This window comes from Drosophila montana, unplaced genomic scaffold (genome assembly GCF_035044405.1).
Source record: "Drosophila montana isolate Dmon_TW-CO22-7 unplaced genomic scaffold, ASM3504440v1 contig_2256_1, whole genome shotgun sequence".
NCBI lineage: Eukaryota > Metazoa > Arthropoda > Insecta > Diptera > Drosophilidae > Drosophila > Drosophila montana.
This window is the reverse complement of record NW_026997144.1, coordinates 210,365-223,999: the sequence shown is the minus strand read 5'-3', so window position 1 is coordinate 223,999 and position 13,635 is coordinate 210,365. Positions and strand designations below refer to the sequence as shown.

The following is a 13,635-nucleotide window of genomic DNA, read 5'->3' as shown; positions in this document are numbered from 1 at the left end:
AGGTAGTTGGGGTATAACTTAATTGCGACCTTGCTTAAAAGTAAATGCAATCAATTTGCAATTTGCGTGCACTTCAGTTTATCGAAAAGCCAATCGCTCGAAGCTGCTCAAGTGGCAGTTGATTAATTAAATTTATTGGCCACTAGACTCCAAAGTGTTTACTGCAAGTCCTGTTATCATAAAGCGAATCAGCAGGTAGCTTTAAGCTTTTCCAATATAGTTGACAAAAGAGATACCCAGAATTTTTGATTAAAAAGAGCAGCCCGTATGTAGACTAGGCACTGTCTATAAAATACTCCAAGCAATTCACAAATACACAAAATATTTTAATTAAAGACTGGTATAAGATAACACTCAGATGTATATAAACTCCTAAGAGTACCTAAGTACGAAAGTACATGACAACTCTTTGGTACACCGTAAATTTTAGGTACATGTTAAGGCTAAGTTTTCGATTTGTGCCAGCTCATTGGTACATGGTAGGTCATTAGCACATTATAACCTATAGGTACATGTTAGGTCAAAGGTACATGATAGTTAAAGCTTCACTACTGAATAAGAGAACTTCCAGAACTAACTCGATTCATGACCTTTTATTAGTTCATGCTAACATTGGTAAATGGTATAGCATGGATACGTGTTAACTGATATGTTCTTGGTTAAAACTACTTTACCACCTAGTAGCCGTTAAGGTACATGACAACTGTAGGATATAGAAGTTACAGCCAAGTACATTTGAACCTTTCAGGTGTACGGCAACACCTAGGCACGCAGATTCCTTTAAGCAATCTTCTAATTACACGGACTCTTCTAATTGTATGGCAGCACCTAGTTGTATTCTCCTCTTGGCCATATTTACTTGTTAGGATAATTCATTTTACGATGCGGCAAGCGGCAACTGACCGCAAAAGCAAATCCAATTTCAGTGGCTTTATACGCCGTGCAGCTGCTCAAGCAGGTAGCCTATGGCGATAAATGCTGAGCCCCCAGGCCAGGCAAATGGAAAAATATGGAAAAAGATGGAAATTTAATAACTGAATGCAGAGAAGTCAACTTTACGGGCGCTCGTAAAACTTCATCAAATGCGCTTTGTGAAAGAAAAATAAGAAGCAAAAAAACAAAGAAAATCACTCAAGCCCAAAATAAAGTGCTGGGCATATTAAGAAGTAATGCTGAAAAGCCATTGGCATTGCTTTGCTTTCTTCCTGCTTTCCTTACGGCATGTCCAACGGAGCGAAGAAAAGCGCGTGAAAATGCGTGCAATATGAAAAGGCAATGACAGTAGACACAGACACGGACAGACATAGAGACGGGGACAGAGACGGGGAAACATACAAGAAACACGACAAGCAACCCGCACATGTGGAAGTCTCCTCTTTTGAGCGGGGAGACCTCCAACCCAGACCCGAGGAAACGGTGAACAAAACCATCATAAAAACCACTCGAGGCAGCTGTGCGGGAGCCCGAAAAGAAAAAGTTGACTTGAACCTGCCCCACTGACAATTGGCTTACGACTAGAGGGTTGTCCAACCCGGCAACCGATGCAGGGCAGGTTGGCTTCGAAGAAGGTAATGGCTGTGTGGCACGTGTCCAAGTGCCGCCAAGATGATTTATGTTGCATGGCATTGACTGAAGGCATGTGGCAACTGCTCAGCAGCGTTGTCAGGTGGTGCGGCCTAAGTGGTTCATTACGCTGGGTCAGAAGGCTGCGACGGGGGGATGGGTGGACTGGGTGAAATGCGGCGGTGGGGCATCTATTAACTGTTTTGGTTGACTCGAGTCATTTGCGGGGCGTACTTAAACAAATAGCCAGCAGAAACGCATTTCAAACTCTTTGGCCAGGCTAAGAGTAAGCAAGTTGTCCGACTACGCGATTATATTTGGCCTCGTCTCCGAAATTAACGTCGGCACTTGACTTGATTAGTTGGCCAAAGTCGGAGGAAATCCCTAATTAATGGGGCTGTCGTTAAGTGAAAGATTAAGTTAGACATTTAAATGTAATTTCTAGTTTTAACTGCTCCTCTCTAAAAACATTCATTTAAGTATTTTCTCCATATTCAAGTACTCATATTTATATGATGCAATCCCATTTAATGTTTATGCATATTAATCTATTTTCATTTTTGTGAATTTCTCTTTTTTATATTTCCAGATCTAATTGGTATTTCCTACATGCTCAAAGTTCTCATATTTCTATAGCAAATTCTGTCATCGGAATTCCTTCCAAATATTCAAAGTATTCTATATCTTCATTCCTTCAAATCTTTCCTACAAATCGAATATTCAAAATATTATATTCATTCTGTATTCATTCGGCTATCATCCTACATATATTAAGTGAACGAGCATATCTTAAGTCCAGTCTTTATCCGTTCAAATTTGTTACTTTCTTATGTATTGTTCCAAAATGTCTTCTAAATATTCAAAGTATTCTATAAAATCATGCCGATTCCTTCAAATCTTTCCTTCATATTAATTTGCATCTATTCATCTTCATCTTCATCGTCCACTTTCTTTTTCGAATTTTAACTCAGTTGTCATTAAACTTTCTTAAAGCATATGTCGAGATTTCTTTAAAGTATTCCCTAAATATCATGTGCTATCTTCTTCTTTTTATTCACATTTTCTTCAATGCTTGATTTTAGTGTTTTCTTTAAGATATCTTAAGAATATGTTCTTTTTATCTCTCATGCACCTGATTTAACAGTCTACTACAATTAAAATTTGTGCCTAATTTAAGAGTCCTTCATGTCCTTCTCCATATATATCATAAGTATTTTCCAATGTCCAAAACCCTTTAAGTAATTCCATATATTTCTCTTTCTTTTCTATTCAATATCAGGTTGTGTCTGATTTAAATTTCCTTCATCATTTAAGCATTTACTTTTATTTAAATTTTTAAATCTAAGATCTTTGTAACCAATTTATAAATGTCTTGCCTTTTGTTTTTTTCCTGTCCTTCGCTATTATTTATATTAATACAAATCTTTTTAAATTATCAACTTTTATTACATCATTTATCATAATACCAAACAGTTGCCGTGGCCCAAATCGATAAGCTGCCGCTGGGAAGGAAATGAACTTTCATAATGAAATTGCCAAACATCAAATTATTCGACTTGAATCAAATTAAGAGCAATGATTTATTTTGATGTCTCTCTCTGCATTTATATGTATTTTTGTTTTTTATATATATACATATATTTTTTGTAACACGCAACATCCGCCGCAAATTCGTCTTTTCCGCAGATAGAAAAATACAAAAACAATTCGCACAAGCCACGCTCAGGTGAGAATTATATATATACATATATAGATATATATATATATATGTATGTATGTATGCACAGACGTCATAAAACAAAATTAAGTGAGCAAATTCAATTACGTGGCACAGAAAACAATTTTGTATATAGAAAGAGCCGATCCCCTACACAGGGCAGCCTCTTAACAGCCCCATCAAGCAAAAAATAATAAAAATAAACCATTTTGTGCGCGTTTTTATAGTTAGGTGGCAAAGTGTGAGGTGATGAGGGAGTTAGGGGGGAGGTATGCGGTTAAATGCAATAAAAACGCATATAGAATAATTTATTTAAATCAGCATCCGACCGACCGCCCCCATCGACCCAGAACCAGCAAGAACAACGTCGACAACTTTGACGACCTTTTATGGAGTCAAGCGAAAAAAATGTACTATAACAATTTATAGCGATATGTCTACGATTTTAGCACACTTGCTTAATAGAAATCGAACGCAGAGGGGCGGGTGGCATTGCGAAGAGGGAGAGGGGGGAGAGGCAGTCAGAAATTGTTCACTATGTGGGTTGATTGCTCAGCTAATTGTGTTTAAGACCCCGCGAGTTGGGGGCAAATGTTCCGAGATTTGTGTTACACTTTTTGTACCCTTGCAGAGGATATTATACTTTTGTCACGAAATGTGTAATGCATAGAAGAAGACATCTCCGAGCCTCTAAGATATATATATATATAATAGATTAGCATCAAAAGCCGAGTTAATATAACCATGTCTCAGTTTTAAAGGCAGGCAGACTATATGTCGGAACTGGACAGATCGGCCCACTATGTTATATAACTTTTATGTTTATCAAAATATCTTACTTAAACTTAGCATTCATTAGTTCCCATTGATCCTTATCTACATGCAAAATCTAATTAACATCGGATCACATAACTCCATTAGGAAAGATCGTTCGAATAGTGGGATCTTATATGCCAAAATATTCGACTTTTTCGAAGATATTTTTATCAAACTCGGAATTTTGAGCTTCACTAATCTCACATATCTGCAAGGGTATTAAGTCTTTGGCGTGCCGAAGATATCCAAACTTTCTCGTTTATTTTATTTTGCACTTGTAATGTGTGCGACATTTTTATTGATGTGTTTTGCTCGCTTGCAATTGAAATTCTTGGCACTTTAAGTGATGCCTAAAAGAAAGATTGCTTATATAGAAAAGTTTGTAGTAATCCATATGGAAACTAGGCAGAGGATATAGGCTTGATGCGATTACAAGTGCTTTGGCTTCGTTTGGGTTAACTATTTTGGTAAATAATATTATCAACAAGTGGATTCATATTTCATTAAATCTTATTTATTTTATTATCAATTAATCAATGAAACTCTACGAAAGAATGCAGCGTTACCAAAAAAAAGAGAAGTTCTCAAGGTTGCCTGTTACCACATTTATTGATGCATTGGCCAGGTAAACGGGAGCTGATAAGATTAGATAAGAGCGCAGACACTCGAGAGACTGTTGCAAACTGTTGATAAATTTACAAATTCCTGTAACGAGATATGTTTAATTGTTGATGTTGTAACTATTGTTGTTGTTGTTGTTGTTTTAGCAGCTGTGGCAGCCTGTTTGCGGCCTGAAAAAGTTGCTGAACTCAAGTCAAAGTCGATGTTAAAACCAACTCGAACGAAGCCAAAGTACAAAAAAAATTGTTGACAGCAATTGTCGAGGCGTAAATATTTAAACACGTGTCAATTTAACAGCCAAAGGCAAGAAGCAGCACAAGTTGAGTAGAACAAAAAACAAACATGAAACAAATTCTGTAAATGTAGCAAAGCGTTAAATGTGCCAAGTTAAGCAGCGCTCGGAGGGAGCTGTGTGTGTCTTAAAGGGAGGGAGGAAGTAGGTGAATCAACACGGAAGCAGGCTGAAATGAAAACCTGCCATATTCCGGACGTAACCGGATGTAAAAGCTACCAATTTATCAGAGCACAATATCAAAAGCATTTGTTTTTTTTTGTTTGGTTTTTGTTTTTCTTCAGAGCGTATAGTATATCATAAAAATACGGCCCAAACTGGGGGTTTGATAAGCCAGTCAAAGTCATTTGCTGGGTATTTATAGTCGTTGCTCGTTAGTTGACTCAATTTCGTTTGAATTGGGGCTCCGTTTCGCTCTGTGGTAACTGTAAAGCCCACGAGTTGTGGGTGCCTCAGTTCCCCAAACAAAGAAACAATCTCCAAATGACGTATCGATAACGACTACAAAAGAAAAACTGTAATCAGATTGCGAAATATTGACGTCACTTTGTGAAACAACAAGCTAGCAGAGAGAGAGAAAGAGGGAGAGAGAGAGGGAGAGGCAGGTGAAAGAGGCTAAACAAATATTTTGGTATATGTCGAGCACTTGACACACTTATCATCAGCTAATTAGGCGCGATATTAACTTATGAAAAGCCAACAACAAATAATTTAACTAAATACCATATATTTATTTTATTTCGGTTTGATAAGCCAAATGAAAATAGTTTGACAAATGTACTACTTTTACCTGCTTTTCTACCTGCTAACAAAAGTCTAAAATGAGCTAAAAATATGCCAAATTTAATAACTAATAATAATGTTACAATTTTTTTAATATATCACGAATGTCAACATATTAGAGATTGGCCAGTTTGCCAGTTTGCTCACACAAGTCTAAAAATGAACTAAAAATATACCAAATATGGTAACTAAAGTTACCGAAATTGGTATAATAAAATACAAAATGTCAATATAAGCTGAATAAATGGTATTGAAATTGTTGCTTGAGTCTCATAAGACCAAAAGCCTCTTATTATTTATGTATTATCATGATATTAAAGTGCTCGCTCGGATATAAGAACAAAGGTTAAAGCAAACTGAACTTAAAAAAAAATTGTATTAGAACATCCATTATTTTGTAACGTCTAAAAATTAACATAGTCGTTTTCAATGCAAAATAACGTAAATAATGTGCAACTTTTATGTTTAAGATTACTTTTTCTTATGATTTTTACTGTTAAAGACTTTTCTACATATTTTTTATCTAATAGGATAATTTTTTGTTTACGAAATTTGATTAATTTTCATATACAAATCGAAAAGTGGTGTGATTAATGTTCCAAAGTACATAATAAAGAGAAATAACACAATAATTCTTTGTAATACTGAAACTTGTTAGCCCCCATAAATTGAAAGCTGATGTGTTGAGAAATTGTAAACCAAGATAAAAGAGTAACATTTTTCAGAAATTTGTAATTTTTCAGTTTTATTTTAGCAATATAAAAAGCATAAAATCTGATAAGAAATTAATCAACAGATTTTGAAATCCACACGCCTCGAATACAATACGATTGTTTTCAATATGGGGAAATTGTTGAAATAATAAACATTTCTGGGAACTCGTCGAAAATGGCAACTGTTTTGAAGCCCATATCGAATTTTCACACACACACACACATGCGTTTTCCTGACCTTCATGCCAATGGCGTGTTAGCCCCAAGGCATAATAAAACGTAAGTCAACAGTAGGACACAGATGTCAAATAATTCAGAGTTGACCTTCGGCTGGTCAGCTGTGGACCTAATCCCTGGAATATTACGAACAGAAACAAACAAAACAAATTTCATGAGATATGATTTACACTTGAAAGCAAAGAAAAGCACATGAGTTGATTTTTTCACAACAAATTCTCAGACTCTTGGCACAGGTGTAAACAGCCCGTAAACAAACATGCGCACAGCGCCCCCCTGCTCCCGCAGCCCCTGCTCGCTGCAAATAGAAAACGAAGCCGCTGCCAAAGGCAATTAAAGTAAACATATGAAAAACACGCCGGGCGCATATCAAATACAGTTGCGCTGGCCAAAGGAAGAGATGCCATCCCCCTTCTACCGCTATCCCTAGCAGTATGCTCGTCCCAGCCATTTGGCAGTCGGCCAACGAACGCGCACGCCCCATAAATTAAACGCGCGCGCGTCCCTGCTTGTGTGTGTAAAGGGGAACAGCAGCCGCGGGGGGAAAAGGGGATCGAGAGATAAGCGACAGTGCAGAACGCATTTGGTAAAACGGTAAATTTTCGCAGCAGCGCAGCCCCAAAAAGGCGAAATTCAAAATCAATGCAGGCGAATGACACAGCAAGAGGACAACGTCAAAAAAATAAAGACAGAGCGAGAGCAAAAAAGATAGTGGCCAGTCATCGTCGGCGCTCTCACACACTCACATTGAGGCTTAAGCTGCGATGCGGCAGGGACGGCGACGGAGACGGAGACTGAGACGGAGCTTTGCTGCTGGCTGCACTTCAACTTGAACTTTCGGTCAAGCGACGGCAACAACAACAGCAATAAAAACAAACAGCAGCATTGAGAGATGACAAGACAATTGATGAGCAGATGAGTGGACGAGAGACATATGCGAAAGATAGTGATGAATGAATGGCAGATAAAGTGACCAAAAGCAGCTGCTTATTGTCGTTCTTGTTACGGCTCCAGTTTGAAGGCAATGTGGCGCATAAAGTTCATTTACACGCCACTGTAATAGGCGTGGCAGCTGGAAGAGCATGGAAAATGGGTGCCGTACATATTTAAAGATGCTATCGTTCACTTTTGGCTCAGGGGTAAAAACCAAACGACGCAACAGGCAGCAAAAGCAATGTCAGAAAAAAAACAGTAGATGCCCGAAAAGGAGAGCAAACCAGAAATCAAGAATGATTTCGCGCAAAAACCGTATTGAAAAATTCCAGCAACAAATTTGGCAATGCAGCTGTGACAAAAGCAGCAAAATCTGCGAGAGCAACAGGAAAAAAAAACAACAACAAAGCAAATACCAATAAAAATGTGCGAGCACGCAAAAAGAACAAGAGTTAAAAAAATAAGCGGACAGCAGCCAAAAAGGAAAACACTAACGAAAATGAAAACCAGCAGCAACAACAACAACAACAACAAATATCATGCCAAACCTGTTTAAAAGAAATTCACGTGTGTTGAGGACTTTACCGCTGCATAAAAAAAATGCCCCGCTAGCAATGCATAACAAAAACAACAAGGAGGCGCTTATTAAACGGCACACGAAAAAATGCGTAACGTTTAATTTGCATACATATTTGCAATGCGGAAAAGGGTAATTGGGAGCGGGCAGCAAAGTGTGTGCGGGAAAGATGCTACATATTAACACACACACACACACATACGATCTTGCATATGCATATGCAATACGCGCAGCAATCTGGAAGTTGATTGGCCGCATTTAAGACAAAGATCTTGTGACAATGTTTTTACGTGCTTTGGCTGCGGATCAGCTGAGAGAATTGAACTTGCGTTTCCAGTTGGAAGTTGCGGAATTGAAGGAAGCGTTTAAGCAAATAAGCAGCATTGATGGAAACTGGATGTTAACTGGATGTTCGTTTGTCTAGGTAGTTGAGTAGAATTAAATTGTGTTTGCATTGGAAAGAAATGGATGAAAACATAGAAATGGGTGAGTCACAATTATGGAATATGAAATAGAAATATTTGATTTGTTTTGTGAGACTGTTTATATGAAAAAAATTAATCTGTGTGTTTGATGATGAATTAAGGAATGATATGAAAACTAATTGGTCCAATTAACAGATAATTTAGTAGTGAGAAAAGCGGTTTTTTTTCCTTGAGTCAGAAAGTAAACAATTTAGTGATAATGTTTGCAAATATTCGTTATCTGTGCATTGTGAGAATCACATTGATTTCCACTTGGAAATTGTGAAATCATGAAAGAAAATGGTAAAATATGCAAAACTATTATTAGAAATTGATTAGAAGAATAGAAGACTGTGAAAAAAGTCACCTGCTTATGCTGATTAACTGTTTCTTTTTTTCTTATCAAATGCTGTAAGTCAGATGGAAGTTATGATATAAAAAGCTGTATGTATTATTATGTGAAAAAAAAGAAAAGATTCGAAAGAGCTGAAAATAATACTGGAATATTATTGGAATGCTAGAATGGGGGATGTAGTGAAAATGGTCCTCAAATGAACAACACTTTGACCTTAGAAATATTCTAAAAGCAAGAGGTATAACAGTCTTCTCTACATGACAAGCCCACAAATCCACTTGAAAATTTTATCTACCAGTCAAGATAATATCAATAAAGCTATTCAAAACTCAACCTGTTGAGGCATTTCTCACATGTTGATCAATTTAACAAGCTATCAAATTATCAACAACAATGAACAACACTCCATCAATAATACCAGGCACACAATTCCAATCAGACACTCAAACACACACACACACACACACACACACACACACAGAGCCGTTGCACATCTATCAATATTCAATGCGATCGCATCACATCGATGTTGATGCCACAAACAACGGCCATAAAAGAAATATCAAAAAACACACGTAACAAATACGCATCGCGCATTTCAATCGAACTGCAGCAACAACTACAACAACAACAACAACCGCAACAACAACAACAACAACAATGACAACTTCCAGCGGTGAATGGCAAATGAGCTTCGAATTTGGAAGAGCTTTTGTTGTTGTGGTTGTTGTTGCTTTTTCTTGGCGCTTCGCTTTTGTAGCTGTTAACTTGTCGCTTATTATTGTCATTTCGTTAATATTTTTTATTGGTCACTTGAGTTATGTTTGTTTATTTGTTTTCTTTTTTTTTGCACAATTATTAACGACACTTTTGTAATTTGTTGTTAAATCAAAAATTTCACTGCACAAAACACTTTCGTTTTGCTTTCCAACGCATATTCTTTGTAAAAGAAGAAGAAGAAGAAGAAAAAAAGCGACTACAACTGTAATTGTCTCTATTTTTTTTGTGTGTGTTCACTTTTTGACACTTATTCGCTTCACGAATTTCACTTTTCGGCGCGTGCCGGCATTTCTCAGCACTCGATCGTTTAACGAGCTTTCGCGCATTCTGGTTTCTGATAAGAATATGTGCACGCAAATTGACGGCAGGTAGAAGCACAATTTTTACCTCATTTCGGCACACACACATACACAGAGAGAAAACCCCTTGCACTTTGCAGACTTTTCGTCACTTTTTTGATTTTATTAAATTTTTGTAAAATTTATTTGTTAAAATTCGTTCAACGAATTTTTGGCTTTAGTTTCGCCGTTGTTGCTGCTGCTGCTGTCTGCCTGCAACTGTTGCTGCTGCTGCTAATTTGCAAATGATGCGTTGCCGTTGCCGATGTTGCCGTTGCTTGAGCAGAATTGGCAGAAGCGTAACAACAACAACAACAAGAATAACGCACGCATGTTGTACGGAGGCGACGCGAAAGAACTTCGACTGCTTCTCTCGGCTCACATACGGGACGACTAACGACCAACGACCAACACTCGACGCCCACACGAGTCGATTATCAAAACGAAACTGAAATCCCAATTGGACTGCGGCGGCTGCTGCTGTTGCTGCCCCAGCTGCGCTGCTTACTGGCTGGCGCACGAAGCTCAGATTTCAGGTTCCACACGAAAACAGAGAGCCACCAAAAGAGTGCGAGAGAGCGTGAGAGGGCGAAAGCGAATGCCATCCACACAACTGGAATGACAACAACCGTTAAGCGTGGTCGTCGCCATGTGTGTGTCTATGTGTGCGTGTGTGTGTCTGTGAACCAGTGCAGTTGTTGCATTTACATAGCGCATTCTGCTTCTGGGGGTGTGAGTGGGTGTTGCAGTTACATGGGGGCACATTTTCCTGTTTATTTACATTTACATTTATTTACATTACAAATGCAAGCGATTATTGTCGCCGCTTGGGCACAGTTTGCGCAAATACAGTTAGCAGCGTGGCGAGCACGAAGCCGACTGCCCGCATTAGCCAAAACAAACAACCAAACAAACAAACAACAACAATTGTTGCCGGCCCCTTCAAAGGCCCGGCTCGGAATGCACTGTTATTTGCATAGCCCTCATCCCACTCCGTTCGTCTCTGTGTTCGCTGTGCTCCGTGGGGGGCTACCCCAAAAGTATGCAGTAGGCGGCCCGCGATAACAAAAACAAACTGTAAACGACCGGCACGGGACACCAATACATAAACAACGTTCGTTGGGCAGAGCAGTTGGCGCCTCAGCTGTTTTTTTTCTGTCGGCGCTCAGAGAGTAAGTGATGGCACGCTCTCGCGCATTGGAATGACAACATAAACAGTTGTTTGTTTCACACTGCACAACAAACATATGATTAATGGCTTAACAAATTGTTACAAAAACGTAACTTGCTTAAATGCTTTAAAAAACTTTTCGAAAAAGCTAATTTTTCCAAGCCCAATTCGATTTTGCTTAAATGTATATATGTATGCGTACTTTCAAACCTCCAAAATATATTTTAAATAACAGAAAAACGAATTATTGCTTTGATGGAGATTTTTTAAAGTTGCAAACCAAATGCTTTATTCTATCCTAAACGATATATGCCCTTTTATCTTAGTATTTAATTTTATAAAAAATAGAAAAAATTATTAATTTTAACTGTCGTAGCTAGAAGAAATGAATTAGCTTAGTAAAATATTGTTCAATCCTCTTCTACTGCAGTGTAATCACTAGCAATTTAGAACTATTCGGTTACAGGGGCGATTATAATATACAAATAATTATGTTTTCGGTATTTAAAAAAAAAACTCTATGAACACTTCATACATAAGAGCTATAATATACAAGCGATCATTTTGTGCACAGTGCAATAATAATAACATACAGTTAATAATGCTAGCAAGTTAATTATTCAGAAATTCGAAAGTAGTATCGTTTAATAGCATTAAACCAAGCTATACAAAAAAGGTTGTGTTAGCTAGTGTAACACAGCCACAAGCTCCACCACGCGCAAGCTCTGTGGATAGCATTGGCCGCCAGTGAGTGTGCGAGAATAGTGGATACTGGAAAGCGGAATGGCGCTCAGCTTAATTAACCGCAAGCATACGTGAGCAGCAACAACAAGCACAGCGAGCTCTCGCGCTCTCTCGCACACACACAAACACACAAGTGAACGGCATCCACATGGGCACTGGAACGCGCGCTTCTTCTGCGACGGCGTCGTGCACTTGCTCGCTTGCGTTTATCAACAGCCGCGCAACTGTTGATGTTGTTGTTGTGGTTGTAATTGTATTTTTTGTTGCTGTTGTGTTTGCTGCAGCTGGTCACATACACGAAGTTGTTGTTGCTGCTGATAAGGCCTGTGGCAGTTTTGGAGTTGCAACTGATAGGAGAGCAGTAATAGAGAGGGAGAGAGGGAGAGCGAGCGCATCTGTGAGATAAACACACAGTTGAGAGGGGGGCGTATCGCGACCAACTGTTGCTGGCATTAGGCCAGAAAAGCCAAACGGCAAATATGCATGCCCCAGTTTTTTGGATGCAGCTGCCGCTGCGAGCGGCCCATATCAAAGCTAATGAGCCGCGCGCGACAATAAACTTAATTGTATGCTCGCACCCCACCCCGTTCCCGGCAAGGCACCTTCCAGCCCTGCCCCCGGACTCACCTCATTTGTGCCAGCTTGCGCTCGTCATAGCTCTCCAGGCGCTGGTACTGCACCGCCTGGCGATTGGGCAATGTGGCATGCTGTGCTCCACCCGCCGAATGGCGACGATAATCCGTAAAGCTCTCGCTCTTGCGCAGTCCCGGAATCTTGCCGGAACTGTTCCGCCAGTATTTGATCATCCGATGCAGCGTCGTCGGCGACGCCGTCGCCAGTGACGTTTCGCTGCCGACGCCGCCGCCGCTGCGCGCTGTCGGCGCACCGTGATCCACCAGCGTCCTGTAGGAACTCATTTTGTTGGTGAAAATCCTTCGATATAATTTCCCCTTCACATGCCTCGCGACGCGCGAAGACCCCGAACCGCAGAACAGACCAGAACTGAACAGAACCCAAACGAACCCGAGCGTTATTATCTGACACCACCAGACCGAGTGGTTTTCGTATTTGTACTGATCGCTTATGTCTCTTGCTCCATGTCGGCTTCCATTTCCATATATGTTTATATATATGTATATGTATATATTATTTCTTTATATTTACGATTTTTCATCTCTTTTTTTGTTGTCGGTCTTTGCGTTTATTTTGTTTTATGTGAATACCCTGTACATACTGCATACGGGTAAAAAGGGTGTTAACTAATATTTGACCCCATAAATTATAGATATATATATATAAATATATTCTTGATCAGGGCTAGCTGAGGCCACCTAGACATGATCGATTTCGATCTTAGAAACTATAAAACCAAGAGACTTTAAATTTGATATATATATATTCTTGAATGTCATAAGAATAAGAAGATCGATAATATATCGATAATATGGACAATATCGATAATTATCGATTTGGAAAAACGCATTTTTGAAGCTTAACTCGAGGACTATAACAGCTTAGAACATCAAATTTG

At 38.9% G+C, this 13,635-nt stretch overlaps 1 protein-coding gene across 3 annotated transcripts in view; it reads right to left on the bottom strand.

Annotated features, from left to right (window-relative positions):
• Window positions 1-13,036, bottom strand: part of RapGAP1 (Rap GTPase activating protein 1) — a 114,851-nt gene extending 101,815 nt beyond the window's left edge. For 2 of the 3 annotated variants that reach the window (XM_064681345.1, XM_064681347.1), the window contains exon 1: window positions 10,239-10,647. Coding sequence is in view for 2 of the 3 variants with exons in the window: in XM_064681347.1 (XP_064537417.1) it covers window positions 10,239-10,243 (5 nt within the window). In the remaining variant the exon portion in view is untranslated. Of the gene's footprint in view, window positions 1-10,238; window positions 10,648-12,731 lie in introns of those variants that run through there. The other variant, XM_064681344.1, reaches the window with a different exon arrangement.
• Between the last annotated feature and the right edge of the window lie 599 nt (window positions 13,037-13,635).